This window comes from Setaria viridis, chromosome 9 (assembly GCF_005286985.2).
Source record: "Setaria viridis chromosome 9, Setaria_viridis_v4.0, whole genome shotgun sequence".
Classification (NCBI taxonomy): domain Eukaryota; kingdom Viridiplantae; phylum Streptophyta; class Magnoliopsida; order Poales; family Poaceae; genus Setaria; species Setaria viridis.
The window spans coordinates 9,215,478-9,228,958 of record NC_048271.2 but is presented as its reverse complement, the minus strand read 5'-3'; the positions used below and the strand labels follow the sequence as shown (position 1 = coordinate 9,228,958).

General features: G+C 48.1%; 2 protein-coding genes across 2 annotated transcripts; both read left to right on the top strand.

Annotated features, from left to right (window-relative positions):
- The first annotated feature begins 1,348 nt into the window (after positions 1-1,348).
- On the top strand, positions 1,349-4,424 carry LOC117840720 (glucan endo-1,3-beta-glucosidase 7). Its single transcript, XM_034721241.2, has 3 exons — positions 1,349-1,718; positions 1,941-3,218; positions 3,963-4,424. The coding sequence occupies exons 1-3, from the start codon at positions 1,625-1,627 to the stop codon at positions 3,998-4,000; spliced, it is 1,410 nt and encodes a 469-aa protein (XP_034577132.1). The 5' UTR covers positions 1,349-1,624; the 3' UTR covers positions 4,001-4,424.
- Positions 4,425-6,237: 1,813 nt separating this feature from the next.
- LOC117838913 (guanine nucleotide-binding protein subunit beta) lies at positions 6,238-12,517 on the top strand. Its single transcript, XM_034719111.2, has 6 exons — positions 6,238-6,626; positions 6,747-6,841; positions 9,022-9,446; positions 10,151-10,514; positions 11,206-11,319; positions 12,071-12,517. Exons 1-6 carry the CDS (start codon positions 6,518-6,520, stop codon positions 12,104-12,106), a joined length of 1,143 nt encoding a protein of 380 aa, XP_034575002.1. The 5' UTR covers positions 6,238-6,517; the 3' UTR covers positions 12,107-12,517.
- The last annotated feature ends 964 nt before the right edge of the window (positions 12,518-13,481 follow it).

Below are 13,481 nucleotides of genomic sequence, written 5' to 3'. Positions count from 1 at the left end.
AGCACACGTAAACGGTATACCAGCCGTAGGGTAATCGTTACAGGCTGTCCGAGAGCCCAGCAGACTGACCAAAGCAAGCAAGGGACAGCGTTCTGCTCCGTGCCCGTGCCCGTGCCCGTGCCCCGCCTGGGAAGGCAAGGTCCAGTTCATACTAGCGTGCTGCATCGTGCATCTTCCTTTTGTCCCCTTCTCTTTATCTAGTGACCGAACACTGACTGCAGGATGTTCTGTTCTCGTGCGGTTCCTTTGATCCCTAAAAACAACCAAACGTGCATGCTGCCTAAGGTCTTGTTTAGTTGTCCAACTTTGGAGCGTCAAAATTCCTGTAGCAACACTGTAGCGTTTCGTTTGTATTTGTGAATTATTGTCCAAATATTGACTAATTAGGCTCAAAAGATTCATCTCGCAAAGTACAACAAAACTGTGCAATTATTTTTTAATTTCGTCTACATTTAGTACTCCATGCATGTACCGCAAGTTTGATGTGATGGGGAATCTTCTTTTTGCATAGTGTCAAAATTGGAATTTGGAGGTGAACTAAACAAGATCTAAGATGCTCATGCACTTGTTTCTGTTCATATGTAAAGAATGGCTTGCCGGCCGGGAGAGAAAGCTGCAACGAAGAAGAAGAACCTGATTCAAAGCGCTTTAGCGGATGGTTGACGATAAAACTAACCAGAGCAATGTAGACGGGCATCTATCGTTCTCTCTGGGGCGGCAGCTGTGTTCCGTTAGGCGCAGCTACTCTATACCATTTTGGAGCCCACGGCCATAGCTCAATGGTAACACGAAGTTACCGTGCTCCATGTAAAGGCTGGTCTCGGGTCGTCTTGCCAGATGCACGAGCCCGCATTGCCAGTACGGACTACGGAGCGTAAACGCACAAACAACACAAGCCAGTGCGCGGCGGTACAAACTTGTGCAAAGCCATCGCTGCGACCGTGCGGTTTGTCCCTACGTCATCAATGATGGATCTCATCTACCGCACGACGTCACCGCAAAAAGTTTACCCGCCCCGCTCGTGGTGAAAACTGAAAAGTGAAGCCCGGACTAGAGGGATCGGGCTCTGCCACCGCCGCAATCATACCGCGCGCACTGCCAACCGTGCCCCCTTGCTCGCGCAGGAGCAGCCGAGCAACGGCTCTCTCCGACGTCCCACCACCGTCCTCCTCCTCTGCCTCTGCGACGCTTGTCGGAGCCACCGCAATCCGGCATCCATCCCGCCGTCGCCCGCAGCGATCCGACCGCCGTCCACGCGCCACGGCCCACGCACGTGGCCACAGCTCAGCGCGCATCCGCCCCCCTCGCACTCGCACGCAAGTCAAGCCTCCGGCACACCAGACACCGGATACCTTATCCGCGATCCCGTGCCACACGGCCGCACGCCACGGCGCGGACCCACCTGCTAGCGCCTCGCGTAGAGGACTAGACTGTGGGTGGCGCCGGCGTAGGCATACGGTTCCTGCCTGCGTCATCTGGCCGGCGGCTCTGCTCCTCTCGATCCAGCTCGCGTCCACGCTTTAACGGTTCCACTCCTAACACTGCCTGCCGGCTGTGGCTGAGCTCAGACTTGGATCACTTCACCGCTCGTCCCTTTCCCCACTCTTTCTGGGCTCTGACTGACATGCGACGAATCCCCATGGCCGCGGCGGCGAGGAAACCCGTCTCCGCCCTGCTGCTGCCAATCTGGCTCTTCTGCCTCCTCGTCTGCTCGTCCAGTGAGTAATCCACACCTTTTTCTAGAAGTAGCGATCTCTCTTTTCTCCGGGGGTTCAGCAATGGCTATCGCGAGTCCCGAGAAGCGCAGGGAAAGAAAGTTGGCGGATCGGGAATTCCAGGCTTTCCGAGCCGTAAAGACCTCAATTTTATGCCTTTTCTCAGTTTCTGGATTGAGTTGGGGACTGATGGTGGGACCGGCGGATTTCCTTGCGCGCGTGCAGGCGCGCAGCCGTACATCGGCGTCAACTACGGCGAGGTGGCGGACAACCTGCCGCCGCCGGAGGAGACGGCGAGGCTGCTCAAGTCCACGGCCATCTCCAAGGTGCGGCTCTACGGCGTCGACGCGGGGCTCATCCGCGCGCTGGCGGGGTCCAACATCTCCGTCGTCGTCGGCGTGGCCAACGGCGACATCCCCTCGCTGGCCGCCGACCCGGCCGCGGCGTCCCGGTGGCTGGCCGCCAACGTGCTCCCCTTCGTCCCGGCGACGTCCATCTCCGCCGTGGCCGTGGGCAACGAGGTGCTCGAGTCCGGGGACGCCTCCCTGGCAGCGGCGCTGCTCCCGGCCATGCAGAACCTCCGCGCCGCCGCGGCGGCCGCGGGCGGCGCAGCGGCCGGGATCAGGTTCTCGACCGTCAACACCATGGGCGTGATGGCGCAGTCCGACCCGCCGTCCACGGGCGCGTTCCACCCGGACATCGCGCCGCAGCTGCAGGGGATCCTGGGATTCCTCAGCAGGACCGGCGCGCCCTTCATGATCAACCCCTACCCCTGGTTCGCCTACCAGTCCGACCCGCGGCCGGAGACGCTGGCCTTCTGCCTGTTCCAGCCCAACGCCGGCCGCGTCGACGCCGGGTCCAAGATCAAGTACACCAACATGTTCGACGCGCAGCTGGACGCCGTCAAGTCCGCGATGGTGCGCGCCGGGTACGGGAACGTGGACATCGTGGTGGCGGAGACGGGGTGGCCGACCAAGGGCGACGCCGGGGAGCCCGGCGCGACGGTGGAGAACGCGAGGGCGTACGTGTCGAACCTGGTGTCCCACCTGCGGTCCGGCGCCGGCACGCCGCTGGTGCCGGGGAAGCCGGTGGAGACGTACCTGTTCGCGCTGTACGACGAGGACCTCAAGCCCGGGCCGGAGTCGGAGCGCTCGTTCGGGCTGTACCACACGGACCTGAGCGCGGCGTACGACGCCGGGCTGACGTCGTCGGGTGCGGCGGCGGGGAGCCCGAGCGCGGGGGGAGGGCCGGCGAAGGCGAGCGGCGGGTGGTGCGTGGCGCGGGACGGCGCGACGGACGCGGACCTGCAGGCGGACCTGGACTACGCGTGCGCGCAGGTGGGCGTGGACTGCGGCGCCATCCAGCCCGGCGGCGCGTGCTTCGAGCCCAACACGGTACGCGCCCACGCGGCCTACGCCATGAACCAGCTGTACCAGGCAGCGGGGCGCCACCCCTGGAACTGCGACTTCCGGGCCTCCGCCACGCTCACCTCCGACAACCCCAGTAAGTGCACGGCCCCAATCCCCACAGCTTTGTTTTGTTCAATAACCCAATCGTCCGCACCCGTCATGGTTCTTGGTTCGTCAGCCGCCACAAGGCAGGCCGCCGACATGGCCTGATTTGTGTGTTTGTTGGGCTTTGTTCATGCAAATCTTGCAGCACAGCCAGCACTGCGCATACATGGCAGTGGTGACATGACATGTGCATGGTAAAAGGAAACCAGCTTCTCCTCACCCCCATGTCATTTTCATTTTCTTTCCTTCATCCATTGTTCATGTGCTGACACAGTTGCCCACTACATCGCCGTCTGTCCATCTGATCCCTGCGCTACCGAAGCTGGCCAGCAGGCTTTCTGACGTGTCCCACTTTCCCCTGCCAAAAAAAAGCCTGTAGTCCTAGGCGCAGATGACATGCATCATCGAAGAATTTGTGTCAAAGTGGTAGTGCGCAAGTTTTGCTTTGCTAAAACTTGCAGAGTTGTTATAAAAAAAAACTTGCAGATTTAGGTGTAGCTGTACCTGTAGGTGTGGGCTTGCTTGCTGTTGCGCTGAAATATTTGACATCTTTGCTAGAAACCGTAGTAGTAGATTAGTACTTCGATTAGCTCACTTTCTTCCACAGTGTGTGCATCGTCAGCAGCTGATGCCCCCCCCCCCCCCCCCCCCCCCCCCCCCCCCCCCCCCCGGAGATGGTTATCTTTGTACCTGCATTATCCGGAAACTCATTTCTCTCGCGCGATCTCTGCAGGTTACGGCGCGTGCGTGTACACCGGGGGAGGCCAATGATAGGAGGCAGAGGCCGCACTGCTAACCCCGACAACCTCCTCGTGGCATGATTGACTTGGCGAGTGGCGATTTGGGCCTACGGCGAAGGGCCTGGACTCTGCTCTATGGACGGACCGAATAAAGCTACGAATAATGCTGGTGGTTGTCGTGGCGTAGGAATGGATGCAATCGCAAATGCAGAGCGTCCCCTCGTTGTTCGGCTTCGTCGCAGCAGGAGAATGGCTGGGCCGCTCCTTGTGTTGTCAAATGTGATGGTTCCGGCTAGCGCTTTGGGCATGTGTTGGGTTTGCTGCGACTTCGTGTAAAACCAAGAATTGTCAGCTGTTGTCAGTGCTGGCGTGCGGTTGTATTAGTAGTATGCATGTGCAGTGTGTGTCTGTAAGTAGAATATGACTGCATTATTCAAAACTTTATTTGCCTTTAACATGTTAGCATCATGCGCTGCAAAGCAGCTGGTTCCTGTGGAATGAAGACCGTTATATACTTTATATATACTACCATTGATCATGATGGTCCGAATGGGAAAGGTTTCTGCTAAACGAGCCGTGTCAACGTCGGTCGCGGGGTAACGGTTGGTGGACGTGGACCTACCCGATCGATCAGGCCATCGTTTTGTTGGCTTTCCATCTGGCGCCATCTTGCTTCCAACCTCATTTTCGTCGGGTTGGACTTGGAACCGAACATTTGGGCTAAAGCTTGGTTTATCGCACGAGCGCCTCAGCGTGTGCCGGGCGACGCAAGGATCAAGCTGTCTGGACTCAGGAGCAGGTGCAAGCCCTCGGCCTTAGTTTGGTTTGGAGAGGAATAAATGGATTGGAGAGAAATTGAATGTGATTGCTTTGATGGTCAATAATACATATTCAAAGACCTGATGCAACATAAAGCTAGCTCGCGAACAACAGGTATGATTTTGTGACCCCTATGAAACTTGTAATAGCTAAGAGCAAGTATAGGCTGTAAGTAGGCTGAATGCTGAGGTGGATGAGAGAGGAGAGGAGAGAGAGGTGAAACAGGCTGTAGACTTACAGTCCGCTTAGACACAAGAACCAAGAAACTTTGTGAGAGAGATAAGTGGGTCTTGTATTAATATTGAAGAGCTCAGTAGTATATGGGTGGGCAGAGGTAGGCTGCAAAGATACTTACAGCCAGCAGCCGGCTATAATATTAGCCTTGCTCTAATGATGATGAGATTAAACCCTCAACAAGTTAACAGAAAAATAAAATAATAAATATAATAAAAAGTATCGGATTACCCTTCTCTCGTGGCTTCTGCTTTATCTTATCATGTCTCGGTGATCTCCAACAATGATATATAAGAGTTGCTATTGTTGTGCGGCAAAGTTGTGAGAACTACAACCTAATCTAGATTAAAAAGCACAAATTCATATTTTTGTATCGTAGAATCATGATTTTGATAACGGTCATAGTTTCTTTCTAGAGGTGACAATTTGGCGGTCATCCTCCCTCATTTCAGACCTCTACCGCGACTCAACGACGCAAGGCACAGCCGCACAGCTGAGCTAACACCTCAAGCAGCTAGGTCCAAGCCGTGCTATGGAGCCAGTAGCCTAACGCCAAAGGCATGGCCAAGGCGAGGTCAATGATCCTTTACTTCCCTTCTCACATGAAGCAGCGTGCAGATGATGATTAACAACTTCAACTAGGCAAAGCGGAGCGTTTAGCCCCACCAACGGTCACTGTCCCGTGGACCCATCCCATCAAAGGTTGATCTAATCTAGATTCAAAAACATAAATTCGTAATTTTGTATGATAGAATCATGATTTTGATAAACGTTGTAGTTTCTTTCTAGAGATGACAACCACTATAGTTTGGCGATCACCCTCCCTCATTTCAGACCTCTACCGCAACTTAACGACGTAGGCACAGCTAGGGCCCAGGTCGTGCTACGGAGCCAGTGGCCTAAACTCCCATGGCATGGCGAGGGCGAGGTCGATGATCCTTTACTTCCTTTTCACACGAAGCAACACGCAGATGAATGACGTTAGGACAACTTCGACTAGGCAAAGCAAGTGTCCAGCCCCGACCAACGGTCACTGGCCCCGTGGACCCATCCCCATCAAACCCCGCCGCTCCCAGCCATAGCAGCCTGCCATAAATCAACACCACGTCAATCGGGCCCCTGCTGTTTCTTAGTCGACCCCACATGTCATCCACCCCGAAGCGACCACGCACGCCACGCCCCCCATTCCTAAACCCAACGCGTCCCCAACCACTCACACCCCAACCTTTCTCTCGCTCGACTCGACTCTCCCCATCGCGCACCTTGTCAGTTTCTCCTCGTCGCCGCCAACGCCGCCGCCGATTCGCCCTCCTGTTCCTGACCCCACCGCCGCCGCCTCCTCTTCCCTTCTCGGCTTCTCCCCCTGGGAGCTCCCGGAGCTCTGCCTTAGCCATTGGAACCGCGCCCCCGCTCTCCATGCGCGCGTCCTGGTAGATTCCCCCACCCCCGGCCGTCGCTCGAGTCCCCGGCGCAAACAGGCTAGCGGGCGGCACCGATGGCGTCCGTGGCGGAGCTCAAGGAGAAGCACGCCGCGGCGACGGCGTCGGTCAACTCCCTCCGCGAGCGCCTTCGCCAGCGCCGGGAGATGCTCCTCGACACCGACGGTGAGGCCGCGTTTCTCCTCCTCCTCCCCCTGCCACTCGTCGTCAGTAACCCTCTCGAGGGTCTGGGGAATTCGCGGGCATTTGCTGATTCATGTGCGCGCGCGCTACTGTGCCGTGCAGTGGCGAGGTACTCCAAGGCGCAGGGGAGGACGCCGGTGAGCTTCAACCCGACGGATCTGGTCTGCTGCCGCACGCTGCAGGGCCACAGCGGAAAGGTTGTTGACTTGGTCTCTCACCTCCATTTCGGCTCAGCTCTTTTGTTGACTTTTCCTTTTGTTTCCGTTTCCTCGTGCGCAATTGGGACTCCGAGATTTTTTTTCCCTTCCTGCGGTTGTGGAATTTGGAGTCATTAGTGGTACCAATTCGTAGTTACCTCGGTCTTGCTCGTCACGAGTAAAAACTGGCCAGTAGGATCGCCTCTAAGATGCGTGCTTGCTGACCTGGATGGTGTACTTGACTTCAACTTCAACTTCCGTTCGATAATTTCTGATTATTTGGGCTAATTTAGTATGGATCCATCTCTGTTCGAGTTTCTCTACACACACTATTGTTCACTGCAGCAAATTTAGCTTGTGGTCTGGGGAAACCATAATGTCAATCCTTTAGGAAGAGCACAAGTTTAGCTGACAACCAATTGACTTTATGCACTTTTATTTATATTACAAAATGCAGTACAATTTTGAGGTTGCAGATTGATGAACATAGTCCAACACTAGAAACATACCTCTCATACCAAAATGCTTGCCTGACGTCCCAGCAGGATGTCTTATACTCTCTATGAGTCCGATCACCAGGTTTGGTTCACTTCAAAATTGAAGGACCTTATCCGCTTAAGGGGACAATTTGTAATTGCTCATTATACTTTGGTCCTGCAGGAAGTGTATCAACATACTTATCCAGAAAGCGAGGTTGACCCTACCAAGTTATAAAATTTTGGGCATTTGCAGTATCAGTATAGAGCCACAACTTTTTTTCTTAACTATATTATTGGGCGTTGCATCCAGAATTAGATAATACATTCGCAACAGAATTGTGTTTAGGTTTAATTAGAGTGCAGTTTTGGATTATGATAATTGTTAGTGATCCATATAGATTTTTTTTTAAAAAAAACTAGCTTTGGGTGGACAGGATTTGGGGATCGAGGTTTGTAAATATTTGTTAACAACTGGAAAAGATTCATCAGTATGTAAGTAGGATATTAGATTCTTCTAGCAGGTAAGGCTAATCTTACCAAGTGAATAGAATTATGGGTGCTTTGCAGTACATTGGCACGGCTAGGTTCTGATTATAGTGATTTACATTGCATTCCTAATCAGATAATACCACCCTCAGAAAGAAATGCATCTTTATGTTGATCAAAGTGAAAATTTTAAAATATTTGTGAGGACACTTAATATCCTTCCATTCCTTCCATAGCTCTCAGGATGAAAGAAGTCAACTCTAGTACCTAGTCATCTATGATCCAAGGTGTAATCATTGATACAACTGGATTGTGTGAAACTAGGCCAAGCATGATGCAAACATTGTCCCCTGTTGCCACTGTTAGTAGTGAACTGGTGATAGCCAGGGTTCCTTCATGGAAAAGCTTCCCTTTTGTTACAAACTAAATAGTGAAACATATTTCGCTAGTGCTTTTATATAATCCCTATTTCTCCTGCGAGCATGTTATTGTTTGAAAACCAATTGTAGTGCAGAATGTGAACGGTGGCATTCATTTATCAGAGTGATATGTTTGCTTCTAGCTTCATTTTCTTTTTTTCTACAAAAATGATTTAGTATATGATCATTACATGGAGCCAGAGTCTGAGTGATGAAGCAAATGATAAAGTTGTGAGGTTGATGTTTTGGGCTTTTAGCTATATGACAAGATCCTCCCCATTGCATTCTACTGCAGCTGCGCTGTAGCACTACATGAATCCATCATTGAAGTATTATCCAATAATTGGTAGCTAGATATAACAGTAATTGGCTCTGTTATTTGATGGGCTTGTCTCTATAGAGTTACTTTCTATGTGGGATAAAGTTAAATTACATCTAGATATTATTTAGGGGAGCATTGTGTATTTGTTTCCATTCAAAGCAAGCAAGCAAGGATTAAATCTCACCATCTAATGTTCTGTCGTCCCATTCTATGTTGGCGACAGCCTTTTTTGTTCCTGATCTTTAATGCCGATGCTAAAATTTAGAATCTTCCAGATTTATTGCCATTTCGCTAAGACTATGATGCTAAAATTTTCTGTGCTTTGAAATTCCAACTGTAAAATCTCAAGATTTAGGTTTTGTGTCTGATCTTTGAAATGTGGCACTTTGGGTATCTTCTTAGGGTACTACGTAAAATTGCTACGCGAAATGGTATGCGGTGTTATAACTTGTATTAACTCATAAATCATCACAGGTATATTCTCTGGATTGGACTCCCGAAAAGAATTGGATAGTCAGTGCCTCACAAGATGGAAGGCTGATTGTGTGGAATGCGTTAACAAGCCAGAAAACACATGCCATAAAGCTGCACTGCCCATGGGTGATGACATGCGCTTTTGCACCCAATGGCCAGTCTGTTGCCTGTGGTGGTCTAGATAGTGCATGCTCTATTTTCAATCTTAACTCGCAAGCAGACAGAGACGGGAATATGCCAGTATCAAGAATTCTTACTGGACACAAGGGCTATGTTTCGTCATGCCAATATGTCCCAGATCAGGAAAGTCGCCTTATTACAAGCTCAGGTGATCAGACATGTGTTCTGTGGGATGTTACTACTGGCCAGAGGATGTCAATATTTGGAGGTGAATTTCCATCAGGGCATACAGCTGATGTTCAAAGGTAATCATCTGTTATTTCAGGACTATGTTCAAAGGTGAATTTCCATCAGGGCATACAGCAGATTTCTCTCCTCATAGTTAATTGATATCTTCTCACTTGATACATTTTAAATTTAAGCTGGTGGATGCTAGGTTGCTAGCTTTACCAATATGCCAATATTTGATGACCAAAAACACTGTTATTGCTTCTAAAGTTTTCTTAGCGAACTTAATGTTATCAACATTCAGTTGAATAAAGTTTCTCAACGCTGTGTTGAAATGATCATGCCACCACCCTTTAGCTACTTAAATAATTGACTGGTTTGTATTTGTTTGCTGTTACAATTGGACAATTCAAACCTTTTAGCACTGACTGTAGTTAGTATTAACAAGTACGCAATGTCTTCAGCAGTAGCACAGAAGGCATTTAGTTAACACTCTTTCCTTAAAGGTTGCTGATATTACATCAGTTATTCTGGATGCAACGCAATTACCCTCGTAGAATTAGGCACCACTTACCAACTAGTCTAGCTGATGCATGACAAGGCAAATGCGTTATGCCTATGTGGCAAATACATCATCATCAATGTGATACTGTAGCATGGTTGTGTTGTTGCTTCACAAATTTCTGCTCAAAATGCTGGTTTATTTGGTGATCATTGAAATTCAGAGTTTGCTATATTTTTGCTTGTCTACAAATTTCTGATCTTTCCATGTCCTTTTCAGTGTATCCATCAACTCATCGAATACGAATATGTTTGTCTCTGGCTCATGTGATGCAACTGTGAGGCTGTGGGATATCAGAATTGCAAGTCGGGCTGTTCGAACCTATCATGGACATGAGGCTGACGTTAACAGTGTGAAGTTTTTCCCTGATGGCCATAGGTTTGGTACTGGCTCAGATGATGGTACTTGTAGATTATTTGACATGAGAACTGGGCATCAACTTCAGGTGTACAGTAGGGAGCCTAATAGAGATGATAATGAACTACCTACTGTTACATCTATCGCATTCTCAATATCAGGAAGGCTACTATTTGCTGGGTACTCCAATGGTGACTGTTACGTGTGGGACACACTTCTTGCCGAGGTTTGGATTTTTGGCTATGTTCCATGGAATGAAATACAGCTTATATATTATAAAGAAAAAATAATGCCAAGAATCAACACCGATCAAATTACCGTTATACTTTACTGTTCCACCACGGTTTGGTTCCCTTCTGTTGAAAGAATGGCATATTTGATTATGGTGCAGTTTGTGAACCATATAAATTCAGATCTGACTAGTGATATAATCTTTATGTTGACAAGCGTAACTCAATTATCACTCAGTAGCAATATAGGCATGCAAATGTGGTTGCATTTATTAAGTGAAGATTAATTATTTGCCTATTTTTCCCTTTGAGATGCTCCTCAGCAACTATCATGATTACATGGATCAATGTTTGCATTGGGCCCTGGACCTCTTAAATATTTAAGTAGCCTAGCTCCTGTTCCTGCTTATTAGTGCATACAGCATCAATCTATGCAGGTCATGCATACAAATCTGTAGGATGCTGCTGCAGATCACCTTGTTTTGTGTCAGAAGATTCCTAATTCCTGCATTAGGCCAAGAGGTTAAAAACATAGGTTTTGGATTGTGCAACTTGATGGGTAACTGAACACCCGCATGTAAAAGCATATCTGAGTTCAAGCTATCGTGGGCTGCCTCCCACTATTTTATATCCACCTCTCATTATTGCTTACAATATTCTATTGTTAATATTTGTAAAAATTCTCAGGTGGTACTTAATTTGGGAAACCTCCAAAACTCCCATGATGGTCGTATAAGTTGCCTTGGAATGTCATCTGATGGGAGTGCATTGTGTACAGGAAGTTGGGACAAAAATTTGAAGGTGAGGACATTTAACAAAGATCGTTGCACTGATTACTTCCTCAATTGTGCGAACTTTTTTATGTCTTGGAGACTTGGACACTAACAGTTCTACCAGAACTGAAGTAATAGTTGTGCTGCATGGTATAATTATAGGAAAAAGTCCATTTTACTCCCTTCACCTATTCACTTCGTCCACTTAACCCCTAAGCAAAATTTAGGTTTGATTTACTCCCTGAACTATTTTAGTTGGCCTAATCTACCCCCTAATGAGTTCTTTTCTTTTTTTGTTTCTCCGTCTATGAGTAGAATTGAAGTTCAAATTTTGTGAGCAGATATGGAACATGATGCCTTATGTTAAAAACATTATATTAAGAATTTTTTATGGCTATTTTCATAGGTTAGGAACATGTAATAGAAATTGATCTTAGATATACAAAACTGTATGAAAAGTAATCATTAAAATTTCTAGTGTACCATAGGTCAACACTAGTTAGGAACTTAGGATATTAGTGGATAGAGTGCAATGTTTTGCCAGTTTAGCTGCTAGTAGATTGGATCTTACTTTGTATTGACAAGGAAAACTCTTTGGATTGAAATAGTTGTACTTGTTAGTACCTAGGATGATGATGCTCTTCCTTTTCCCCTTTCATTCATATTCTATTGCTAATCCTGAGAATTACACAATGGAGTATAGCAATACCATATAGAGATCGATTTGGAGTGGGCTTCAGTATTCTGATCGTAAAGTTGCATCTTGTTGAAATTTACAGATTTGGGCCTTCAGTGGACACCGGAAAATAGTTTGAAGACCAACATTTCTTCCTTGTGTTGTATGTTCCCCATCGCACCTTAAGGATGGTGATTGTTGATCATCTTGACTTGTTCCTGGGAATCGCTTTGTTGTTTTTGTAGTATAGAATCTCCTGTACCATGCGTCCATGTCCAATGTTTAATGAGGGAAAAAAGGGCAATTTCTCGGCGAGACATCATGTGTTGTATCTTGTTGAGTTAGTGTCTGTTGATACAGTTATTACCAGAATATCCTCAACGTCAACGTGTGATCTTCCCTTTCTTTTGTACAACCCTTTTCCTTTCCAGCTAGAGAAGTAGAATGTATATTCCGGAACCAATTGATCAGTTTGTCCATTCGCCGAAAGAGGAACATTAGGTTCCTTCAGGTATGCATTATTTGCATCTTTAGTAATGCTGTTTTCTTACCTGGTACGAGGTGTTATTTGTGTGCATGGTTGAGGCACATCTGGTGTCCCCATTGGCATTTCTCCATTTATTTGATAGTAAAAGTGATGTACATTCCATTCTTGACGATTAAGCTATACTCTGTCAAATGAGAAGGTCGAGCAAGATGAAGATATACAATTTCCTCAAAAAAAAAAGATGAAGATATACGAACGACAACTAAATTATTCGCTAGAGCTATTGATCGGAATGAATATATATTTGGATTTTGAAGTTGAATACATATTTGGATTCATACAACATAATTCATGTGTATTTGAGGATATTTGAATTTATGCTTGTATTCGTTTCGACAGCATGGATATAAATGTGAAAGTGCACTATTTAGTCCGTTTTTTCACATGTAAAATGCATGGAGCTGGCAACTATGTGGCGTTCCTTGTCTGTAACTTCTGCTCTGGGAGGCACGATTGTAAGGTAACCACTTAACAAAAGTTAAGAAATTAAGAATTTTGCTCATATTAGGTCAATATTTATAACATGAGCCTTTCCACCTATAATCTATACCTAAATGTCTTTCCACCTATAATCTATACCTAATATTAAAGTACGGTTGTTTCTTCCCACCAGCGTGGTTATTTTGCAAAAAAAGTCCCTCAACTTTTTCGTAATCAACCCACATTCCTGGGAGTTAAACTGTCGTAGTTCGTTGATGATTTGCAAAAAAATCCCTCAGCTTTTTCGTAATGGCCGCTGAGTGAGAGGGCGGGGATGGAGCAGCAGTCGAGCGCCTGGTGGAGCAGCGCGGCCGGCGCGGGCATGGTTGGTGCTGGCCCGAGGGGTGGTCCTGGCGTAGCTACGCCACCGCACGTGGAGGATGGGGTGCCGCGGCTTCGGACGATAGCGGACTGGCGGCTTTCCCGACGGTGGCGCTGGGACTCCCCGCAGTGACGGCGCGTCGCATCGCCGTCACCTTTTGTTGGA

Excerpts from the sequence above, each read along its gene's own strand:
- LOC117840720 (XM_034721241.2), top strand. The coding sequence starts at position 1,625 with ATGCGACGAATCCCCATGGCCGCGGCGGCGAGGAAACCCGTCTCCGCC. Across the intron at positions 1,719-1,940 it reads CCTCCTCGTCTGCTCGTCCA|GCGCGCAGCCGTACATCGGC; the intron begins GTGAGTAATCCA and ends GCGCGCGTGCAG. Across the intron at positions 3,219-3,962 it reads GCTCACCTCCGACAACCCCA|GTTACGGCGCGTGCGTGTAC; the intron begins GTAAGTGCACGG and ends CGATCTCTGCAG.
- LOC117838913 (XM_034719111.2), top strand. The coding sequence starts at position 6,518 with ATGGCGTCCGTGGCGGAGCTCAAGGAGAAGCACGCCGCGGCGACGGCG. Across the intron at positions 6,842-9,021 it reads TGCAGGGCCACAGCGGAAAG|GTATATTCTCTGGATTGGAC; the intron begins GTTGTTGACTTG and ends AAATCATCACAG. Across the intron at positions 11,320-12,070 it reads GTTGGGACAAAAATTTGAAG|ATTTGGGCCTTCAGTGGACA; the intron begins GTGAGGACATTT and ends TGAAATTTACAG.